Source organism: Sarcophilus harrisii, chromosome 5 (genome assembly GCF_902635505.1).
Source record: "Sarcophilus harrisii chromosome 5, mSarHar1.11, whole genome shotgun sequence".
Classification (NCBI taxonomy): domain Eukaryota; kingdom Metazoa; phylum Chordata; class Mammalia; order Dasyuromorphia; family Dasyuridae; genus Sarcophilus; species Sarcophilus harrisii.
The window spans coordinates 192,388,358-192,410,936 of NC_045430.1; the positions used below are offsets into that span (position 1 = coordinate 192,388,358).

The 22,579-nt window shown below is 34.6% G+C and overlaps 1 protein-coding gene across 1 annotated transcript; it reads left to right on the top strand.

Moving 5' to 3' along the window:
* Nucleotides 1-14,582: 14,582 nt before the first annotated feature.
* On the top strand, nt 14,583-15,527 carry LOC100921185 (taste receptor type 2 member 41-like). Its single transcript, XM_003771711.1, has one exon. The coding sequence runs from the start codon at nt 14,583-14,585 to the stop codon at nt 15,525-15,527; it is 945 nt and encodes a 314-aa protein (XP_003771759.1).
* The last annotated feature ends 7,052 nt before the right edge of the window (nt 15,528-22,579 follow it).

A 22,579-nucleotide genomic window follows, 5' to 3' on the forward strand; every position in this document is an offset into this window, starting at 1 on the left:
CCTATCTAAGAGGGAATTTACATCTCCAAATGAGGGGAAAGTTAAATGACATCTTTTCATCCACTTTCCTTTACCTAGAAATGTGAGTAAAGAACACAGTTTTCCTTATATACATATGGAGACATCTGAATAGGGAACAATCTTATTAAACACCCTGTTTTTGAGGTATCTTGAAAGATAATGATATTATGTATTTTCTTCATCATCTTTGTATTATCTGTGGAGCTAGAAGGGACCATTTTTTCTCTTTATCATAATGTTGTCAAGCAATCAAGTTACCAGATTTTTTTTTCATTTTCTCATTTAATCAAACCATATTAATTATGTCCACCAAGTGCAAGATATTATTCAACAGATAATACACAGATAGCACATGGCAGAGCCAGAATTTGAACCCAGATCCATCAACATTTCAATTATACCAGATCACCTCTTATTTCATCTATGAGTTCTTCCCTACCTTATAATAATGGAGTGCAACTCCAATGGGTTGACCATGTTATTAGACCGCCCAATGTGGGTTTTACTAAAAGACTATTTTTCAGAGAACTTACACAAATGAAGGTCAGAAGAAGCAATGCAAGAACACTCAGAAAGTCTCATTGGAGAGTTTTGAAACTGATTATGTGATATATGAGAAGTTAACAAAGGATCATTCAATATGATATGCCCTTATTAAAGAAGATTTTTGTGCTCTGTGAGCAAAGAAGAATTATAATGATTCTTTTGTTTTCCTTTTTGTGACATCTTTCTTTTTTTTAAAAAATTAAAACTTTTTATTTACAAAACATATGTATGGGTAATTATTCAACACTGACCCTTGTAAAACTTTCTGTTCCAAATTTATCCCTCCTTCTCCCCACTCCCTCCCCTAGATGGTAGATAGTCCAATACATGTTAAATATGTTAACTTATATGTTAAGTCCAATAAATGTATACATATATATATATATATATATATACACACACACATACATACATATATATACACACACAGTTATCTTGCTGCACAAGAAAAATCAGATCTGGAAAGAAAAAAAAAACCTGAGAAGGAAAAGGAAAACAAAATGCAAGTAAATATTAACAGAAAGTGTGAAAATGCTATGTTGTGGTCCACATTCAGTTCCTATAGGCCTCTCTCTGGGTGTAGATGGCTTTCTTCATCACTGAACAAGTAGAACTGGTTTGAATCCTCTCATTGTTGAAGAGAGCCATGTCCATTAGAATTGATCATCTATAGTCTTGTTGTTGCTGTGTATATTGATCTCTTGGTCCTGCTCATTTCACTCAACATCAGTTCATGTAGGTCTCTCCAGACCTCTCTGAAATCATCCTGTTGTTCATTTCTTACAGAACAATAATATTCCATAACATTTATATACCACAACTTATTCAGCCATTCTCCAATTGATGGGCATCCGCTCAGTTTCCAGTTTCTGACCACTACAAAAAGGGCTGCCACAAACATTTTTTCACAGACAGGTTACTATAGTCATTGACTATTTTTTCCTGTGAACTTAATGTATTCCACTGATTAACTACTCTGTTTCTTAGCCAGTATCAAATGGTTTTGATGACCGCTGCTTTATAATATAGTTTTAGATCTGGTACAGCTAGGCCACCTTCATTTGATTTTTTTTTCATTAGTTCCCTTGAAATTCTTGACCTTTTTTTCTTCCAGATGAATTTTGTTGTTATTTTTTCTAGGTCAGTAAAATAGTTTCTTGGGAGTTTGACTTGTATAGCACTAAATAAATTGATTAGTTTAGGTAGTATTGTCATCTCTATTATATTCACTCAACCTATCCAAGACCACTTGATATTTTTCCAGTTGTTTAGATCTGACTTTATTTGTGTGGAAAGTGTTTTGTAATTTTGTTTATATAGTTCCTGACTTTCCCTTGGCAGATAGATTCCCAAATATTTTATACTATCGACAGTTATTTTAAATGGAATTTCTCTTTAAATCTCTTGCTGTTGGATATTGTTAGTGATGTATAAAAATACTGATGATTTATGTGGATTTATTTTGTATCCTGCAACTTTGCTAAAGTTGTGGATTATTTCTAATAGTTTTTAGTTGATTCTCTAGGGTTCTCTGAGTATACCATCATATCATCTGCAAAGAGTGATAATTTGGTTTCCTCATGACCTACTCTAATTACTTTAATCTCTTTTTCTTTTCTTATTGCCAAATCTAGCATTTCTAATACAATATTGAATAATGGTGATAGTGGGCAACTTTGTTTCACCCCTGATATTATTGGGAATGGTTCCAGTTTATCGTCAGTACATATGACGCTTGCTAATGGTTTTAAATAGATGCTACTGACTATTTTAAGGAAAAGTGTATTTATTCCTATACTCTCTAGGACGTTGGAATTTTATCAAATGTTTTTCTGCATCTATTGAGATAATCATATTTTTTTTGTTAATTTGATTATTGATAAATTCAATTATGCTAATAGTTTTCCTAATATTGAACCAGCCCTATATTCCTGGTATAAATCTTACTTGGTCATGGTATATTATCCTGGGGATGATTTTCTGTAATCTCTTTCCTAATATTTTATTTAAGATTTTTGCATCAATATTCATTTGGGAGATTGGTTTATAATTTTCTTTCTCTGTTTTTGTCCTACCTGGCTTAGGTATCAGTACCATGACTGTGTCACAAAAAGAATTTGATAGGCGTCCTTTGTTCCCTATTTTTTCAAATAGTTTATATAGCATTGGAATTAATTGTTCTTTAAATGTTTGGCTGAATTCACATGTAAATCCGTCTGGTCCTGGGGACTTTTTCTTAGGGAGTTGATTAATAGCTTGTTCAATATCTTTTTCTAAACTGGGACTATGTAAGTAATTTTTTCCTCTTCTGTTAATCTGGGCAATCTATACTTTTGTAGGTATTCTTCCATTTTCACTTAGATTATCAAATTTATTGGCAGAAAGTTGGGCAAACTAATTCCTAATTATTGCTCTGATTTCCTCTTCTTTGGTGGAAAATTCTTCCTTTTCATTTTTGAGACTAACAATTTGATTTTCCTCTTTTGTTTTTCTAATCAAATTAACTAAATGTTTATCTATTTTGTTGCTTTCTTCATAAAACTAACTTTTAGTTTTGTTTATTAATTAAAAAGTTTTTTTTACTTTCAATTTATTAATTTCTCCTTTTAGTTTTAGATTTTCAAGTTTGATATTTGATTGGGGGTTGTTTATTTGTTCTTTTTCTAGTTTTTTTAGTTGCAAGCCCAATTCATTGATTTTCTCTTTCTTTTGTGCAAGTAAACATTAAGAGATACAAAATTTCCCCTTATTACCATTTTGACTGCATCCCACAAATTTTGATATGTTGTTTCATTATCATTCTTTTGGATGAAAGTATTAATTGTGTTTTTGATTTGCTGTTTCACTCATTCATTCTTTAGGATGAGATTATTTAGTTTCCAATTACTTTTTGGTCTGTTTTCTCCTGGCCTTATATTACATGTGATTTTTATTGCATCATGATCTGAAAAAAAAATGCATTGACTATTTCTGCCTTTCTACATTTGATTTTGAGGTTTTTATGCCCTAATATATGGTCAGTTTTTGTATAAGTTCCATGAACCATTAAGAAAAAAGCAAACTCATTTAGTTTTCTCCAAAGATCTGTCCTACGCAATTTTTCTAACATTTTTTTTTTTTAACCTCTTTAACTTTTTTCTTATTTATTTTGTCGTTCAATTGATCTAGTTCTGAGAGAGCAAGGTTGAGATCCCCCACTAGTATAATTTTGCTGTCTATTTCTTCTTGCATCTCTTTTAACTTCTCCTCTAAGAATTTCCATGCTATATCACTTGGTGCATATATGTTTAATACTGATACCCTTTATCTATGGTACCCTTTAGTAAAATGTAGTTTCCTTACTTATCTCTTTTAATTAAATCTATATTTGCTTTTACTTGATCTGAGATCAGGATTGCTACCCCTGCTTTTTTTCCCTTCACCTGAAGCATAATATATTCTGTTCCAGCCCTTTACCTTCATTCTGTATGTATCACTATGCTTTAAATGTCCTTCTTGTAAGCAACATATTGTAGGATTCTGGCTTTTAATATAGTCTGCTATCTGATTCTGTTTTATGGGGGAGTTCATCCCATTCACATTCACAGTTAAAATAACTAATTCTATATTTCCTGACATCTTATTTACCCCAAGTTATTCTTTTCTCTTTCTTATCCCCTTTCCTTCTCCCCAGTATTTTGCTTTTGATGACCACCTCCCTTAAACAATACTCCCCCTTAGAACCTCTCCCCTTTTTATACCTTTCCCCTCATTCTTCTGTTTTCTGTCTATTAGTCTTTCCCCTTTTACCCCCCCCCCCTTTCCCACCTACTTCCCTATAAGGTAAGACAAGTTTCTTTGTGATACCAAATATTTCTGATATTCTTTCTTAGAGCCAAATCTGATGAGAGTAAGAGTCACACAATGCTCATCTCCCTCCCTTCTTTTCCTCCATTATAATAGGTATTCTTTGCCTCTTTGTGAGATGCAATTTCCCTTATTTTACCTTCTTTTTCCTCTTCTTCCAGTATGATCCTCTTTCCACCTTTAGTTTCTTTTTCATGTTATCATAATAAAATCAAATTTTGCCTGCATTCTCTAAGTATACCCATAACAGAAATATAGTTCTCAAGAGTTCTTTCCTTTTTACCTTTTTATGCTTCTCTTGAGTTCTGTGTTTGGAGATCAAATTTTTTGTTCAGTTGGTCTTTTTATTAGAAATAGGTGGCATTCACCTATATCATTTTTTTTCACCTATATCATTGAATGTTCATCTTCTTCCCTGAAAGATAATGCTCATTTTAGCTGGATAGCTTATTCTTGGCTGTAATCCCAGTTCCTTTGCTTTTTAGAATATCAGATTCCAGACTCATCCATTCTTTAAGGTGGATGCTGCTAGGTTCTGGGTAATCCTAATTATGACTCCTCAACATTTAAATTGTTTCTTTCTGGCTGCTTGCAATATCTTTTCCTTGGTCAGATAGTTCTGAAATGTAGTCATGATATTCCTTGGGGATTTCATTTTGGGGTCTCTTCCAGGAGGTGATCAGTGGATTCTTTCAATGGCTATTTTACATTCTAATTCTAAAATATAAGGGCAGTTTTCTTTTATGATTTCCTGTAAGATAGTGTCTAGATTCTTTTTTTTTTTTCATCATGGCTTTCAGGAAGCCCAATAATCCTTAGATTGTCTCTCCTAGATCTATTTTCCAGGTCAGTTGTTTTTCCTAGGAGATATTTCATATTTTCTTCTTTTTTTTTGTTTTTTTTTGTTTGACTGATTTTTGAAATCTTATTGAGTCATTCACTTCCATTTGTTTAATTCTAATTTTTAGTGTATTATTTTCTTCAGTTACCTTTTTTTTTAGCTCTTTTGGCCAATTAAATTTTTTTGTTCATTGGATTATTTTTCCATTTTTTCCATTCCTTCTTGCAATGATCTCATTTCATTTCCCCATTTTTCTTCTAACTCTCTTTTAAGATCCTTTATGCAATCTTTGAAGAAAGCCTTGTGAAATGGGGACCAGCTCATGTTTCTCTTTTGGGCTTCTTTTGGTGTTGTTTTGCCTTTAGGAACCTCAGGATTTGAGGTCTGTTATTCTCTCCATAAAAGCTGTCTATGATGAGAGTTCTTTTTTGTTTTCTATTCATTTTTTTTTAAGGCTTGAAGTCTGTTCACTGAAAAGGAGCGACAGCTGCTTTAATTTGCCCTGGGGCAGTTCTGATGATTGATTTCCAGTTCTGGGTAATGGTGGCTAAGTCCTGTGTTCTTCCTGAGGTCAGTGGTTTATAATTTGTCTTTAACAAAAGGCAAATCTGCCAAACCACTTGCTTGGAACCAGGACTAAGTGGCTTAAGAGACTCACAGAAGATTCCCAGGTGCGTGGAAGCTACAATGCTCTGACTCCCTGCTCCAGCTTCTTGCCCTAGTCTCCCTATGCTGTGGAATGGATTCAGCAGACTGTCCCTCCACCTAATTGAAACAGACCTGTTCTGAAGTTCTTCCAAGATTCCAAGAATCTTCTAGAAATGTATTGTACTCCAAATATTTGTGGATTCTTTGACTTCAAAACTAGTTTAGAGGCTTAATCTGCTATTGGTTTAAGAGAAGCTTAAAAGAGGTTACAGAGAATCATGTCTGCTCTCCCCCATCTTGCGTCTGCCTCTGGAAGTCATGTCCAGAATTACAGTAATTCAAAGGAAATAAGAGTTGTACCCATTTCAAGACATCTCTACTCTGAATGTTCATGTGGGCTACTTGTGCCTGACCTGTTGTAGAGTTTTTCAAAGTCCATATTGCTCTGATAGGCCATAGCTGAATACAATTCACTTTGTCTCCAACACAGTGAAGTAATTTGGTCCTCTTCAAGAACAAAGGAAAAGAACCAACCAACCAATAATGGAGTATAGATGTTGAAATATACGAATTTTTAGAGGACTCATCTTCTTCTAGGCTCTTCTTTTGAGTTCTTCTTTGGTGATTCAAAGCCCTAGTAGAAAGTAAAATACATGATTCCAATCCAAGTTCAATTCATCTTGAAAGAAATGGATGCAAATTTCCTGCAGGCTCAATTACTGTTTTCCCCTTTGCATTCCTTTGATTTACATTGCATTTGACTAATTCTCAACAAAGTTAGAATGAGTTGAAATGCTTTTCAGTTTATACTCTGAGTCCATCCACCTCTCCACTACTGTAGATGCCTTGATTTTTTTCTTTTCTTTTTTTTTTTTTTATTTAACTCCTTTCACATTGTTCTGAAGCAGGTTGTGGTCCCTTTAAGAAACTGTATTTCCTATTGATCTGTGATCCCTTTCAGATTCTCAGCCCCTCCTGGCTGAGGCATATCATCCCTAGATGAGTTGTCTTTCAGGGATGTCAGAGTCTTTGATTCAATTACAAATCCTGGTCAAAAAGCATCCTTTTGAATTCCAAAGGAGATTTAGGCTGTCCCAGCTCCTACTGAGTCTGACCTGCTTGGCTGTCCTCATCCCCACTAGGTCTGACTTGCTTGGGCTGCCCCAGCCCCCACTAGTTCTGACGTGCTCTATAATGGCTTCCATCAACAAAGGTCATTTGCAGATAACCTTTGGCAGCTCCCTTTGCTGCCAGGACTTTCTGTCCACTGAGAATTGCATTCTTAGTGCAAAACTCCATTTTCCATAATCTGCCACTATAGAAGTCAGTCTTTTGGTAAACTGATTTCTATCTAACAATAAACTTTCATTTTGCAACTAATAATTTGGGAATGAGTGAATTTTTTCACTCCTAAAACCTGGGGCCAATTTAAAGGGGATTCTTAATAACTCTCTTATAGCCACTAACCTCTAGACCATCAGGAATCTAGACCACTCAAAGAGCATCAGTTCTACATGTCTCTATTATTACAGGTTTCTATTATTCAATTAGTTAAAAAACTTACTTGCCTTCAACTATGGACCTTGAATTTACTTCCACAAATTCTTTCAAAGTTTAACTGATTACTTAAAGTAATCTGGAGATAATTATTTCAAGCCAACTGTAGTCCAAAATAAAGTGGTCCAAAAAATATGGCGTGGCAAGCATAGTAAAATCATTTAATTGGATTTACAGTTGAATGGTAGTCATCCTATTTTTCTAGAGATGCCTGGTGATGGTGGAACTAATATTTCTAGATGCCTCTTGCTTAGATAACTATGTCCTTTATTTTGTTGGTAATTGAACCATCTGAATCTTTCAGTAGCATCTGTCTACTAGCCTGGAATGACCTATTCCTTTTTGCTCATTCTCACCTAGAGCAAGATCCAGAATCCTGCCTGAATTGGACAATGTGAGGTCCCACCTAAGAGGACAGAACCTCCCTCTTGTGGAGGGAGAAGAGGCTCTAATGCTACACTCCATTTTTTAGGAAAATATGAAATAAGAGCTTGGTCCATGAAGAATCCACTTGGATGAAGACATTGCTTTAGGACTGAACCACACAGGTAAGACTTTAGTGACTTAGTACTGAGTACAAAAAGGAAAAATATAGACCTTGTTAAAGAATTAGAAAATACTCCTACTACAGATATAAGCTTTTTCTCATTGTAGATAAACAACAGAATGCAACTTCTTCTCAATAGCCATGAACCTTAATCCCCAGAATGGGAGATTATGCAATAATCCAGGTGATCTAAACTCAGAGGAATGACTGGTTTCCTGTTCTGGGAAGGGCTACACTGCTACTTGGCAAGTGTTTGAGTGTTAGCACACAATGAAAGGCCTCTTTTCCACCACTGACAGGCTTTCATGAAGCTTATTTCATAATCTTGCTTCTTTTTGTACAGTTAAACTTTCAGCTTGGTTTCTATCTATCTCTCAATGCACTTTGCTCTTCCTACTGCCAATGGGTGTGTATTCTGGAAATACATTTCTTTCCTTCTCCTAGCATTTGGCTACCTACCACTTCTTCTGCTTATGTCAGCAGTTTTCAACTGATTTTTGAGGTTTCAAGGGATCCTCCCTTTCTTTCTCCAACAGGTTTTCTCTTTTCTATGAAAAGGGAGAGACAAGGAAAGGACACTTGTTTGGGAATTGAATGATTCAAATCCTTCCACAGATGTCTATCACCTATGTAACTTTCAATGAATCACTTAATTTTTTTGGGGGGGAGTAGGGTTTGAGTCATTTCTTATTAAGGCTTTTCTCACTGTAAATAAACAACAGGATGGAACCACATTTCAATATCTATGGACCTCAATTCCCAGAATGGAGGACTATATAGGAATCCAGGTGATATAAACCAAAAGGAATGGCTCCCTGTCCTTAGAAGAACAACACTGCTGCTTAGCAAATATTCTATCAACTTAAAAATATATGTGTGTGTGTGTGTGTATTTGCCGAGGCAATTGGGGTTAAGTGACTTGACCAGGGTCCCACAGCTAGGAAGTGTTAAGTGTCTGAAATCAGAATTGAATTTAGGTCCTCCTGACTTCAGGGCTGGCACTCTATTCACTGTGCCACCTAGCTGCCCCATATATATATATATATATATATATATATATATATATATATATATATATATATATAATTTTTTGACAATTATTTCAAAATAAGTGGTTTTCTTTGTAGTCTTACATATTTAATTTTATTCATTTGAAATATTTGCTGAGAAGAAGTTGATAAACTTTCCCAGTCTCCCAAAGGTGCCCAGGACCCCCCAAAAGTTTCAAACATAAAACTCCTCTCCAGCTGTATATTCCTATTACCTCTTCATGGCAGCTGACTGAAACATTGCCCTAGTCTGCTTCTTATAATCCTCTACCTCAATTGACATGTAAAATTAATTGCTAAAGCAGGGGTTCTTAACCTTTTTTTGGGTCCCAGATCTCATTGGCTACTAAGTCTGTATTTTCCATCTTGGAATAATGTTTTAATGAAGAAAATAAAACATACATGATTAAAAAGGAAGCCATTATATTGAAATAGGTTAATATCCCATATGAAGGGAAAGGGAGGACCCAATTCCTTTAAAAACTGGGGTCCATGGCAAGGGAGAAAGACCTGTACAGAGAGTAAGTATGCTTTTTAAACAGTTTCTACTACTCTTCTTTCTTTCTTTTTTTTCCCCTGAGGCCATTGGGGTTAAGTGAGTTGCCCAGGTTCACACAGCTAGGAAGTGTTAAGTGTCTGATGCAGATTTGAACTCAGATTCTCCTGACTTCAGGGATGGTACTCTATACACTGGGCCACCTAGCTGCCCCCTACCCTTCTTTCTTAATCTCTCTCTTTCTCCCATTAAGATCCAAGTGTCTATGTAAGACTCTTTGGGACTACCTTGTAGTTCATAATAGAAATAACCCTTTCCATCACCACACAGAGAGCCAAAAGCAATTTCTAAAGGCCTGGAACCATTGAGGCCTCTAGAGAAAGTAAGGAAAATATCTCTATCATCCTTTCAGGACACCCTGATTCATATAAAAATGTTTTGAAGATCACAATGAAAATCACATAAGATCAGGAAAGAAGAAATGCAAAGAGACAAAAAAAAAACAAAACAAAAAAACCCCAGAAGCATATGTGTTCATAGCCACATGGTGAGTAGGTAGAGAGAGAAAGCAATTGAGGACAATGGTCTGGCCTACCTCCCTTCCCCACCACTGGGAGGCCCATGGATTTCTTCTTTTTCATATGAAAGGTGCCAGAGAAAAGAGATTTTGTCCATTCAAGCTTTTTGTTTGTATGTAGAATTCTGGTTTGCCAATCAAAAGGCTTTTTTTTCCCCTTCTTTCTTTTTATCAGTCAACAAGCTCATTCAGACCCTAAAATATTTATAGGAAAGGAAAGGTCCCCTCCATCACTCATGCTTCCACATGGATTGTCAGGAGGCATAGCATATTGCATGTTCTCTAAGCACTTAAGGACTAGACCCTCATTGATCAGTCCCCTCATTGTACTAGCAAAGTGGAAATGTTACAAATGATACAAATCTTTATAATTTAGTGTTAGTTTTCTGAATAAAATTAGAGAAATAGAGGCTTCTGTATTTTTTACCTTTTTACTCTATTTCCCTCCTCCCCCACTTTCTATATCCTGAATGAACCCCTTTGTCCAAAATTTGTTTCTAGAATCAGTTAAGCCACCAATTTGATTTCTAGATAGTTTCATTCATGAGTAGTGGGTGCTCTTCCTGTTTCTTTCTGGTCACCTTATGAAAACTTGATATTTCCTGCTTGCTTCTTGCTTTGTAGGAGTTAACACTGGTTTGAGTTCTCTAGTTGGATGAGGAGTTAGAACTTTGGGGACATGCTAAAGAGACGATTAATACTTCAGGTTTTTCTTTATATGTTTGAGAGAGTAAGGTTGGGCTGGGGGGCATGTTAAAAGTCTTATTTTTCTCTTGTTGCCATATATTCATTTACACATTTTACCTTGCCAATTTGGGATGGAGCTACTTCCATTTTCTTGTTCTTCCTTTTCTCATCTAAATGACTAGTCACCAACTAGGTGACTAAACAGTAATTGTGAGATAGATGGATAAGTCCAAGTAACCTAATGAGTTTCAGCAGGTCTCAAGGTCCTGAGAGATCAGTGAGGTTATGAGTTCAGTCTCCAATCAAGTAGCTGACAGTGATCAAAATACAAGTAGCTAGAGTGATCAGGTGCCAAGGGAAGAATCAGCATCAGAGAGAGATAGCCTAGGAGAAAAGAACATTCTTGGATCACACTTGGCATTGGACTGAGCTCAGTAAAAGTAAAATGTGAAGATCTAAAATGGTGAAAATGCATTTGGACTTGATGAAGTTTACTACCAAGACTCCTCTTATACTGTAATATTCTTAAAAATTGAATATCTTAATCCTGTTAAAAATCATACTGTAAGTGAACACCGTGAGTTTTTTTATCCTTACTTTCTGCATGGATACTTTACACTTAGTTCACATGAAGCACTGAGTAACTTCTTTTATCTCCCCCAGTTTTTGAAATCCTCTTCTAAAGACAAAAATAGGTTTGTGGGTGTAATGGAACAAATGAATCTTAGAAATGGAGAACCTACTATTCCTACTGAGAAGTCAGGCTTTTCTCCAGACCTAAATCCTGGTCAAGGGAAGAGGGAATAAGCATGCAGATAGGACCTACTATATGCCAGGTACTATGTTAAGTATTTTGACAAATATTATCTCATTTCATCCTCACAACAACTCTGCAAAACTGGTGCTACTATTATTATTCCTATTTTTACAGTTGAAAAAAAAACTGTGGCAGAGGTTAAAGTGATTTATCCAGATTCACACCGTTAGTAAATACCTAAAGCTGGATTTGAATTCCAATCTTTTTGACTACAAATCCAGCACTCTATTATGTTACCAGTTGCCTCTAAGGATAAAGATTGGCATAGGTCACTAGTTCCTGTGGCTTCAGAGGAGCAGAACAATATTTATGTAGTCATTTTGCTAGATAGACTTTGAGGTTTCTTAGCTTTTTTGTCCCCCTTTTCCCAGTCTTAATTATAAATGTGAGTACTCAAATTTGACACAGGTATTTCCCCTTCTGGTCACAAAGTTTCCTAGTATCATAGATGACTGGAGTTGAAGGCATCTCAGTGGCAGCCTAGTAAAATTTATACTTGAGAAGAAGCCTTCAATAAAATTTATTTAATATTCAAACTGTCTTTTAAGACCTGTAGTCATTGAGACCTCATGATCACTTAAAGTAACCTATTTCCTTTTGAGGCACCTTTAACTATTAGGAAATTTTTCTTTATATCAAATCAAAGTCAGTCTTTTTTCAGCTTTTGTCCATTGCTCACAATTCTGCCCTTTCAGGACAAACAAACAAACAAAAAAAGCCACCACAAATTTCTTTTCAAATATTTAAGGACTGCTATTTTCCCTCTCTCCTCTCTCATTATTTTCTTTCATTCTTTCTTTCTTTTTCCAGGCTAAGGAAGCCAAGTTCCTTAAGCTAACTCTCAAATGGAATAGTTTCCTCTTCCTTCACCATTCTGATAGGCCTTATCTTTTCATTATTCTGCCTAAGATGTAGGAACCAAAACTAAACACAATAGTTAAAATGTGCTCTGGCTAGGGCAGAGAACAATAGAACTATAAATTTCCCTAATCTTGGACATCATATTTCTATTAATCCCCTTTAAGGTCATACTAGTTTTTTTTTTTTTTATTGCATTATCTCATATTGATTTTGCATTCTATTAACACCCCATCCATCCTGGATTTTTTGTACAAATTGTCCTCTGGCCATTCATTTTTTGGGCTTCAGGCCAGAAATTTTAATATGTTATTATTTCCTTCATCCTCCTGGATGTTTGATGGCTCTAAGACCTGGAATATTTGGAGTGCCTTTCACACATTTTTCTCTGTTCTGGTTTTCCTGAAGCAAATTTATCAGCTTGTGGTCATGGCTGGTTCTGTTCTTGGCTTTCTTGAGGGGTTTCCTGAAGGAATTCCTATTTTTCCCAAATAATTTTCAAGTTGATTCTCTAAGTGTCCTCACATCATCTGCAAAGAGTGATAATTTAGTTTCTTCAGTACCTACTCTAATTCCTTTAATCTCTTGTTCTTCTCTTATTGCCATAGCTAAAATTTCTAATCAATATTTAATAGTAACGGTGATAGTGGGCAATCTTGTTTCACTCCTGATCTTATTGGGAATGGTTCTAGTTTATCCCCATTATATATGATGCTTGATGATAGTTTTAAATAGACACAACTTATCACTTCAAGAAAAACTGCATTTGTTCCCAGTTCTGTAGTGGTCAAATGCTTTTTCTACATCTATTGATAAAATCATGATTTCTGCTAGTTTGATTATTGATATAGTCAATTATACTAAGTTTTCCTGATATTGAACCAGCCTTGCATTCCTGGTATAAATTCTACTTGGTCATAGTTTATTATCCTGTTGATAAGTTTCTGTAATCTCTTTGCTACTATTTCATTTAAGATTTTTGCATCAATATTCATTAGGGGAATTGGTCTACATTTTTTTTCTTTGTTTTGATCCTTTCTGGTTTAGATATCAGCACTATATTTGTATCATAAAAAGAATTTTGTAGGACTCCTTCAATTATTTTTTCCAAGTAGTTTGTATAGTATTGGAATTAATTGTTCTTTAAATATTTTGTAGAATTCATTTGTGAATTCATCTGACTCTGGAGATTTTTTCTTTAGGGAGTTTATTAATAGCTTATTCAATTTCTTTTTCTAAAATGGGATTATTTAAGTAATTTCCATGTAATTTTCTGTAAGGGTCTTTGGCAAACTCCAATTATCTTTCTGTTAGAAACTTACATTGCTTTTCAGGTCACCCCCTTTCCAAATTCTTCCTTTTTCTGGGTCAACTTGGATCCCTAGTTCACTTTTAAAATTGAGCTTATTTACAGGTTTATTATTTGCACTCATTTCTCTATTCATCATTAGGTAAAGGCCATTTCTGGAGGAGTAGTACTCTTTGTAAAAGAACATTTTGTACATATAGTCACAAAAAGATAATTCTTCTCTTACCTTTACCTATAATGACAGGGCATCACAATCTCTATAATCCAAGTGGAGGAATAGTTGTGTTTCAGGGAGAAGGGTTAAAAGGCAGGTTGAAAGGAGCACTAACTCTCAAATTAGAAGACATAGGTTTAATTCCCATCTCTGATTCTTAATACCTGTGTGACATTGGGGCAATCACAACTTCTCTGATCCTCAATTTTTCCATTCACAAAATTTGGTGATGGGTCTAGATGGCCTCTTGAAGGCTCTTCCAGTTCTTGAATTATTATAGAAATGATCACTTTCCATGACAGGAATCCAGAGAAATTATTTTCATTGATTCAGGTAAGGCATGCAAATCCCATGCTTTTGAAAAGAGCAGTGGTAACTGAAGCTGGTGGAGTTTTGCATCCACACAGAGCTGCATGAATCTTTCTTTCCCAGCCTCCCAGAGTTCTCTAAATATCTTGTGTCTTAGAGAAAAAGGACAGAAAGGACATCTCCTCAAGCAAAATAGGAGCTCCATGAATCAGAGGCCAACAGAGACTTAAACAAGAGCAGACACTGGAGGAGGGATTGAAATGGTGCAACCATTCACGATCTTTGCCATGGTTCTCTATGCCCTGTTGGGCTCCCTGGGTATTGTGGCTAATGGCTTCATTGTTGTGGTACTGGGAAGGGAGTGGATTCTGTGCCACCGGCTGTCTCACTGTGACATGATCCTGATCAGTTTGGGTGCCTCCCGCTTCTGCCTGCAGTGGGTTGGAATGATACACAACTTTTACTATTTTTTTCACCACCTACAATATTCCATGGAGCCTGCCCGCCAGCACTTTGCACTTTACTGGGATTTTCTGAATTCAGCCACATTTTGGTTTGGCACTTGGCTTAGTGTTCTCTTCTGTGTGAAGATTGCAAACTTTACTCACCCCATTTTCCTTTGGCTGAAGTGGAGGGTCAAGGGGTTAGTACCCTGGTTCCTGCTAGTCTCCCTGATAATCTCTTTCATTGTCACCATGCTGTTTTTTGTGGGGAACAATATTGTGTACCAGGCATTTTTGCAGGGGACATTCTCTGGGAATATAACCTTTTATGATTTCAACAAGAACCTAGAAATCCACTATTTTCTCCCTTTGAAACTCATTACTTTGTCTATCCCATGTTCAATATTTGTGGTCTCAACAATTCTGCTGATTATCTCTTTGCGGAGACACTCCTGGAAAATGCAGCATAGTGCTCTCAGTACCCAGGATCCCAGAACTCAAGCTCACACCAGAGCTCTGAAATTTCTGGTGTCCTTCTTAGTCCTTTATGCTCTTTCTTTTCTGACTTTATTCTTTGATGCTGCTCCCTTTTCTGGCGTTCAAAGTACCTGGTTCTGGCCATGGCAAATTTTGATTTACCTGTGTACATGTATTCATCCCTTTATCCTTATTGTTGGCAACTCCCAGCTAGGAGGGGCACTCATGAAGCTTCATCTTCTGCCTAAAACTTGGAATTACAAGAGGACTTCATCTCCTATATAACATATGCAACTCTCTCTTATACCAAAGAAAAGATCCTACTAAGGAGTGAAACAGAACATATTCTTTGACTTCAAAGTTTTCATCCTTTTGAAGTCCAGATAAAAATTAAATATTTTCCTTATTATTCCCATACATATATCCAAATGAATCTGTGAGCTCATGGATTTAAGAATATCTGATGTCAATGAAGCCTTATTGATCCCTGTCTATGCTTACCCATCCTGTTTCCTTTTTATCTTCTTTTGAATTCACCAGAATGGGTCTCCATCCAGCCTTTAGGAGGTCCTCTTGTCTCCTGACATTTGGAATACAGTGGTTGTCTTCCTGTCATCTTTCATCCTTGTCAGTATGTTCTATTCTTCTAAGCAAAGAAATATAATCATGCAGCTTTCAAAGGACATTTTCTTTCTTTTTGAAATGACCATAGTGACTTTCTTCAAACAACCCTCAAAAAGGTCCCCTCTGGGTTGTCATTCTAAAACCAAATCTTCAAGAATGTTACAGATATTTTTTCTATCAAAATGTCCATGTGATAAGACCACTTTATTTTTCTATTATACAAATTTAAAATTTCTGTTTAAATGTTATTTTAAGGCCTTTTGTTTTGGTTAGGATAGAAACTCTTTAAAAAATCAATATGAAGAAATCTTGGTTAGAACATTAATTATGGAAGGTAAGCTTAGGTTCTAGAGAAAATACCAGATATTAGAAGAGGACATTAGAGACAAATTTCAAGGAATAGAGCTTGTTGTTGTTGTTGTTGTTTTGTTTTTTGTTTGTGTGTGTTTTTTTTTTTTTTCTGGGAGGGAGACAATTTATAGAATCTTCTTTGATTTAGAGCTGACAGGACCTTAGAAGTCACTCATTTACATAGGAAGAAAATGAAACCTAAGGAAATGAAATTACTCCTAAGTTGCACAAGTAACTTGAATTCAAGATTGAGTTTTAATCAGATCTCTTCAAGTGGCTCCAACTATTTTTTGGTTTTTGACCTTATTTTGACAACAACAACTAATGTTTTGTGAATCCCCAAGGGTATTTAATATTATTAGAACTTATAATAATTAAAATGATTACTTTCATCTTCAAAAACTCAAAATTTAAATTTATAATATATAATTTAAAAACTCAATTGAAAACTAAATATAAAATTTTAAATTTTAATTATAAAATTAAAATATTTTATATTGAATAGTCCATAAAAATCAAAAGAAGTACTTCAGTTAGACTTTATATGCTTAGCATAATCTGCTAGACTTTGGATTGAATTTCTTTATATTTTTGTTGAATAAAAATAATATTTTAAATGAAATAATGATTTGGAGAAATTTAGTATGATATATAACAATCACATATTAATTTGATTTGGATTTTGAATTTTTTGCCTTATCTTTGAATATTTTTGTTGTATCATTGAATATATTTATAGTCTTGCCTTGTAATGATAAATAGAATTTATTATTTTTTGAAACAATGTCTGATATATGTGCTAATATTTAGCCATGACATACTATTTGATGCCTCACATAGTCTCTCAGTTGAAAAAGATGTTCAAAAAAGATTGCAACTAATTCTTTTTTTCAATTCAAATAGATAAATAATAACTTTTCCACAGGAAAGTCATCTAACATCTGTATATGTTTAAAGTGTATCAAACGTGATATACATCTCTCTTCATAAAATGATAAAAAATTAAAATTTGTCTTGATTTTACAAAATTTATTATTTTGAAAACATTAACTGATAGTTTTAAGTGGTGACATTCTCTTTGATATTAATGTTGTTGTGTATGTTGCAGTGTCCTCATTTCATGTTAATTTTTTTTAACATGCACACAATATCCTCAAATTTCTGAATTACTGATACTGCTCCATCTCCATAAATTCTATGAGGATCTTTTGATTTATTTTCCTTCAAATTCATTATTATGAATTAATTAGGTTAAAATTATCTCCCTCAATTGTATGTCCTATTAACTGTTGATAAAATAGCATATTCTCTTGCACTTTACCATCTTATAGCTATGTTACAATAATACCAGGCTAATCCTTTGCAACCGTTAATAGTTCATCTTTCTTGACATAGCTTCAAAAACATCTACTTGACAAACACATAAATGAACATGAAAGTTTAAAAAGAAAATTGTTTCTGTAACAAACATTGAGAAATTTAGTTGATAAACATTTATAAAGTGCATACTATGTGCCAGTTACTGCATCAAGCACTCCAAGGAGAGGCAAAAGACAATCCTTGCTCCCAAGGAACTCAGTGTGTAGTTAGGGAAGCAACATGAAAATAGCTATATACAAACAAGTTATACACAAGGTAAGTTGGAAATGATTAATGGAAGGAAGGCAATTAAGGAATGGAGGGGGGATTTGGAAAGGTTTCTTGAAGAAGTGGGATATTAGTTAAAACTTAAAGGAAACCAAAGAAACCAGAAGGTAGAGGTGAGAAGTGAGAATTCCAGGCAAGTGGAACAGCCAGTGAAAATATATGGATTCTGATTATGGATTGTCTTATCCAAGGAATGCTATCTAGAAGACCAGTGTCCCTGTACTGCAGAGCATATCATGAAATGTGAAGTATGAGAAATTTGGCAAATGTGTTTATGTGAAGGACAGGTTATAAAGGGTTTTAAATGCTATGCAGAGTATTATAGTTAATCCTTGAGATGACAGAGAACCACTGGAGTTTACTGAGTTGAAGTGTGTAAATATGACATGGTCACACCTGAGTTTTAGAAAGATAACTTTGACATAGATGGATGATGAATTGGAATGGGAAGAGAGTTGTAGCAAAGACCCCAACCAGTGGGCTATTGCTATAGTCTCAGCATGAGGTGATGAGGGTCTGCCCTAAAGTGGTGGTGATGTCAAAGCAGAAAAGGAGGCATATGAGAAAGATGTGATAATGGTAAAATCCACAGCCCTTAGAAATAGACTTATGAGAGTAAAAGAAATATGAAGAGTTGAGGATGACAACTAAGTTATGTTCTTGGGTGACTGGAAGAATGGTCTTAGTCCCAATGATAATAGAGAAGGTATTTGGAAGATGGGAAGAAAAAGTGGGAAAAATTAGTTACAACCTTTTTGAACATGTTGAGTTAAAAATGTCTGTAGGACATCTAGTTTGAGATGTCTAGTAGATAATTGGAGATGGAATTCTGGAGGTCAGAAAGAAGTTGAATTAGGAGATATTATCACTAGCATAGGGATGATACTTGAAACCATGAAATCTAATGATATCAACTAATAAAATAGTATAGAAAAATAAAGAGAAGAATCTGTTAGATAATTGTAGTTAGTGGGCATGATCTGGATGAAGATCCAGTAAAGGAAACTAATAAGATATGGGATGATAGCTAAATGGAATGGCTTGATTTGTTAAGGGTTTTTTGAGGATGTCTTTATAAATGTATCTATACATATATATAGCTTATGTTTATGTAGTTATTGTCACATTAGAATTATTAGAATGTGAGTTGTTTGGGAACAGATTCTATGTTTTCTACTTTATTTGTATTCCTAGTGCTTAATGAGTTCCTGGCACATAATTAGTATTTGATAAAAGTTCATTTAGTGACTGGCTTGCTAATGAACTATCTTATTTATCTTGTTAGCTATTTCTCACAACATTGTATCATCTTTAAATTTTCTGAGCATGCTATCACTGATGAAAATTTAGACAAACAGAGCCAAGTATGGAGCCATGGATGCTCTACTGGACATATCTGGTTACATTAATATTGAATTATCATGGGAACATTTCTGAATCCATCTAATTGTTGTTAACTATTATTTTCTATTATCTGTTATTAACTGTTATTATCTAATCCAATTTCTCCATAAACATAGTAAAGATACTTTTATCACCATATATTAACATGTTTTATTATGTTTTTATTTGTTTTGTTAAATATTTATCAATAATATTTTAATCTGTTTGGGTAGCAGTGAGGAATATTGTGGACTGTATGGCTGCATGTTTGAGACCTCTGAAGTAGATGATCATTGAGATTCCTTTTAGCTCTAAATTCTACAACCTTATGGTAACTGCCAGTTTCCTTTTTTAGGGTGGTTACTACCATCTCTAATAATATGTTCAAGAATTTTCTGAAGAATCCAACTAAGTTCACTGGCCTATGATTTTGTTCTCTCTCTGTCTCTGTCTCTGTCTCTGTCTCTGTCTCTCTCTCAAAGAAGGGCATTTGCACTTATTAACTCTCATGATCCTTTGCTCATTTTCAATGATATTTAAAATATGTATTTCAGAAATTCTGTCTAGATCTAAATGATTTATTTAAACAAACAAACAAACCTCTAGCCTCTCTTCCCTCCTTTGCTCAGCCACATTAGATTAAGAAATTAGATACTTTCAGGGGTCCTCAAACTACTGGCCCGCAGGCCAGATGCAGCAGCTAAGGACGCTTATCCCCCTCATCCAGGGCTATGAAGTTTCTTTATTTAAAGGCCCACAAAACAAAGTTTTTGTTTTTACTATAGTCCGGCCCTCCAACAGTTTGAGGGACAGTGAACTGGCCCCCTATTTAAAAAGTTTGATGACCTGTGCTTAGATGGTACCATGGGACTTCTTATTTTTTCTGGATCCAGATTTTCTTTTTAAACTTTTTCTTTTTCATTCTGAATTTAATGAATACAAAAGAAAGAGAACATGTTTTTACATACAAAGTAGAACAAAAAATGATGACATGTGAAACCGAGTTCCTTTTTCATAGAACTTGAATACATACACATATGAAAATATAAATATGTTAGCATATATGTTGGGATATCAAAAATATACAGAGGTTCAGAGAAAGATAAAAATATTGTGTTGGTATACAATACACATTTATAATAATACATGTATGTGTACATATATTTCTCTCTATATAATGAATTTAAAATATGATTTAAAAAACTCTTATTTATGCTTCTTAATTTCCTTTTGCATACTTTAAAGATCCTCTTTTGTTTCATTTCTTTATTTTGAGGAGTGAGGAACACTATCACTAACTTCCTGAGTCTGCCTTTTCCAAATTAGAAAAAGATCCTGTTAACAGATAAATGTGTTCAATCAAAACAAAGCCACACAAATGCCATTTCATTGTGTACCTTGTTTCTATAATCTCTATTCAGACATTAGTGCATGCTTTATCATTTGTTCTCTGGTATTGTGGCTAATTTGTTGCATTGATTGGAGTTCTTAAGTTGGTCAAAGTTTTTTTTTTTTTTTTTTAACAGCTTTCCTTATGCACATTACATATGATATATTTGTATGGGTTCTGCTTACTTCACTGTGCATCAATTCATAATAATCTTTTTTGTAAAACTGTTCTGTTTACCATTTCTTACCGTGAAATAATATTCCTTTCCATTCATATAACATTCCTTGTTTAGACATTCACTAGTTGATGAGTATTCTTTTTCACTCTAATTCTTGCTTCAAAAAAAAAAAAAAAAAAAGAGCTTCATATACACATATACATATACATGCATATAGACACACATTATATATAAGCACACACATGCACATTATATACACATACATACATGTACATGTATTCCACTTTCATGCTTTTGGGGTGCAAGCATAGTATATTGTAAAGATAGACAAAAGGGATGCATAGCATAATGATCTTTTGGACCTGGTTCCAAACTGCTTTCCAGCATAATTGGGCCAGTTCCTAGCTCTTTCAAAAACCCACCAGGATGCTTAATTTCACAAAGTGCCTCCAACAATTGTCACTTTCTTTTTGTGTTATTTTCACCAATTTGGTGGGTATGAGGTGGAATCTCAGGGTTGTTTTCTTTAATAGTGATTTAGAGCATTTTTTCATATAGCTGTTGATTGCTTGTTTGAATGACATTTTCTAACTTTCTACTTTCTACATTATCTCTGGGAAAAGAATAGGGAATGGATTGGTCATGGACATGCTTACTAACTAGGGAAAATTGACTATGTGCCATTCTTTCTGTACATTTCTTTTTATCCCTGAGACTCTCTTTTTCCCTCTTCTGTTCTTCAGGCACTCTGCCTACATTCAGTCATCTGTCTACTTCAACACCCACACTATCTTGCCTATAGCCTAAGTCTGTCCTTTCCCTGACATGCCAATTTCCCCAAATTTTCTCTCCTTTTTAGTCTTTCTCATATTGTTCTTATCTCTAGCTAGTCACCAAAACATCTGATTCTACAGATGTTGGGGGTTATTTGAGAAATATTGAGGAAAGAAGCCATCTGGTACAACAAATTTATAGAACTGAGAATTAATGAAAGCGAAAAATACCGCTCTTTTCTTCCAATCCTCTTAGGGATTATGTTTTTTTTTTTTTTTTTTAAGAAAAGCTCATTAACCAGATGGAATATTTTAGTGAAAAATATCAGATAATATGGAGGAAGATATTTTGGAGGCAAAAATCTTTTTGTGATTCTTCTAGAAGTATGGGAACACCACTTGGATCTTGAGGAGTACCCATCAATTGGGACATGTCTAAACAAAGAATGTTATATGAGTGGAAAGGAATACTATTTCACTGTAAGAAGTGGTGAAAAGAATAGTTTTAAAGAAACTTGGGGAGACTTTTGTGAACTGATGCACAATAAAGTAAACAGAATCTATATAAATATGTCATATATAAATGTATAAACAATAATGAAAAATGTACTAAGAAACCTCAGAGTATTGATCTGCTCTTCCTAGTCTTCTCTCTTCCCTCTTGAAGATGAGCTAAAATATTTTCTCAATCTCATTTTCTTCATTCTTTATGATTATATTTTCTTTTGTGTCTGCTTTACAAGTATCTGTGAGATACACACATGGCATATGTTGTTAGCAAAGGGTCCTAGTGGACAGGGTGGAGTTTAAATGATGACTTACATATCTACTAACAGTACAAGTTACTCCAGCCTCAATTTCCTCATCTGTCAAGTGGGGGTAAAAATAAGAATTACCTACTTATCAGACTTGGAAATAGAAGGGTTGAAGGGACTAGACCAGATGGCATCTGAGGTCCTTTTTAACTCTCTTATCTATGATCTGCTGAAGA

What these genes read in the sequence shown, in the direction of transcription:
- LOC100921185 (XM_003771711.1), top strand. Translation starts at nt 14,583, where the DNA reads ATGGTGCAACCATTCACGATCTTTGCCATGGTTCTCTATGCCCTGTTG.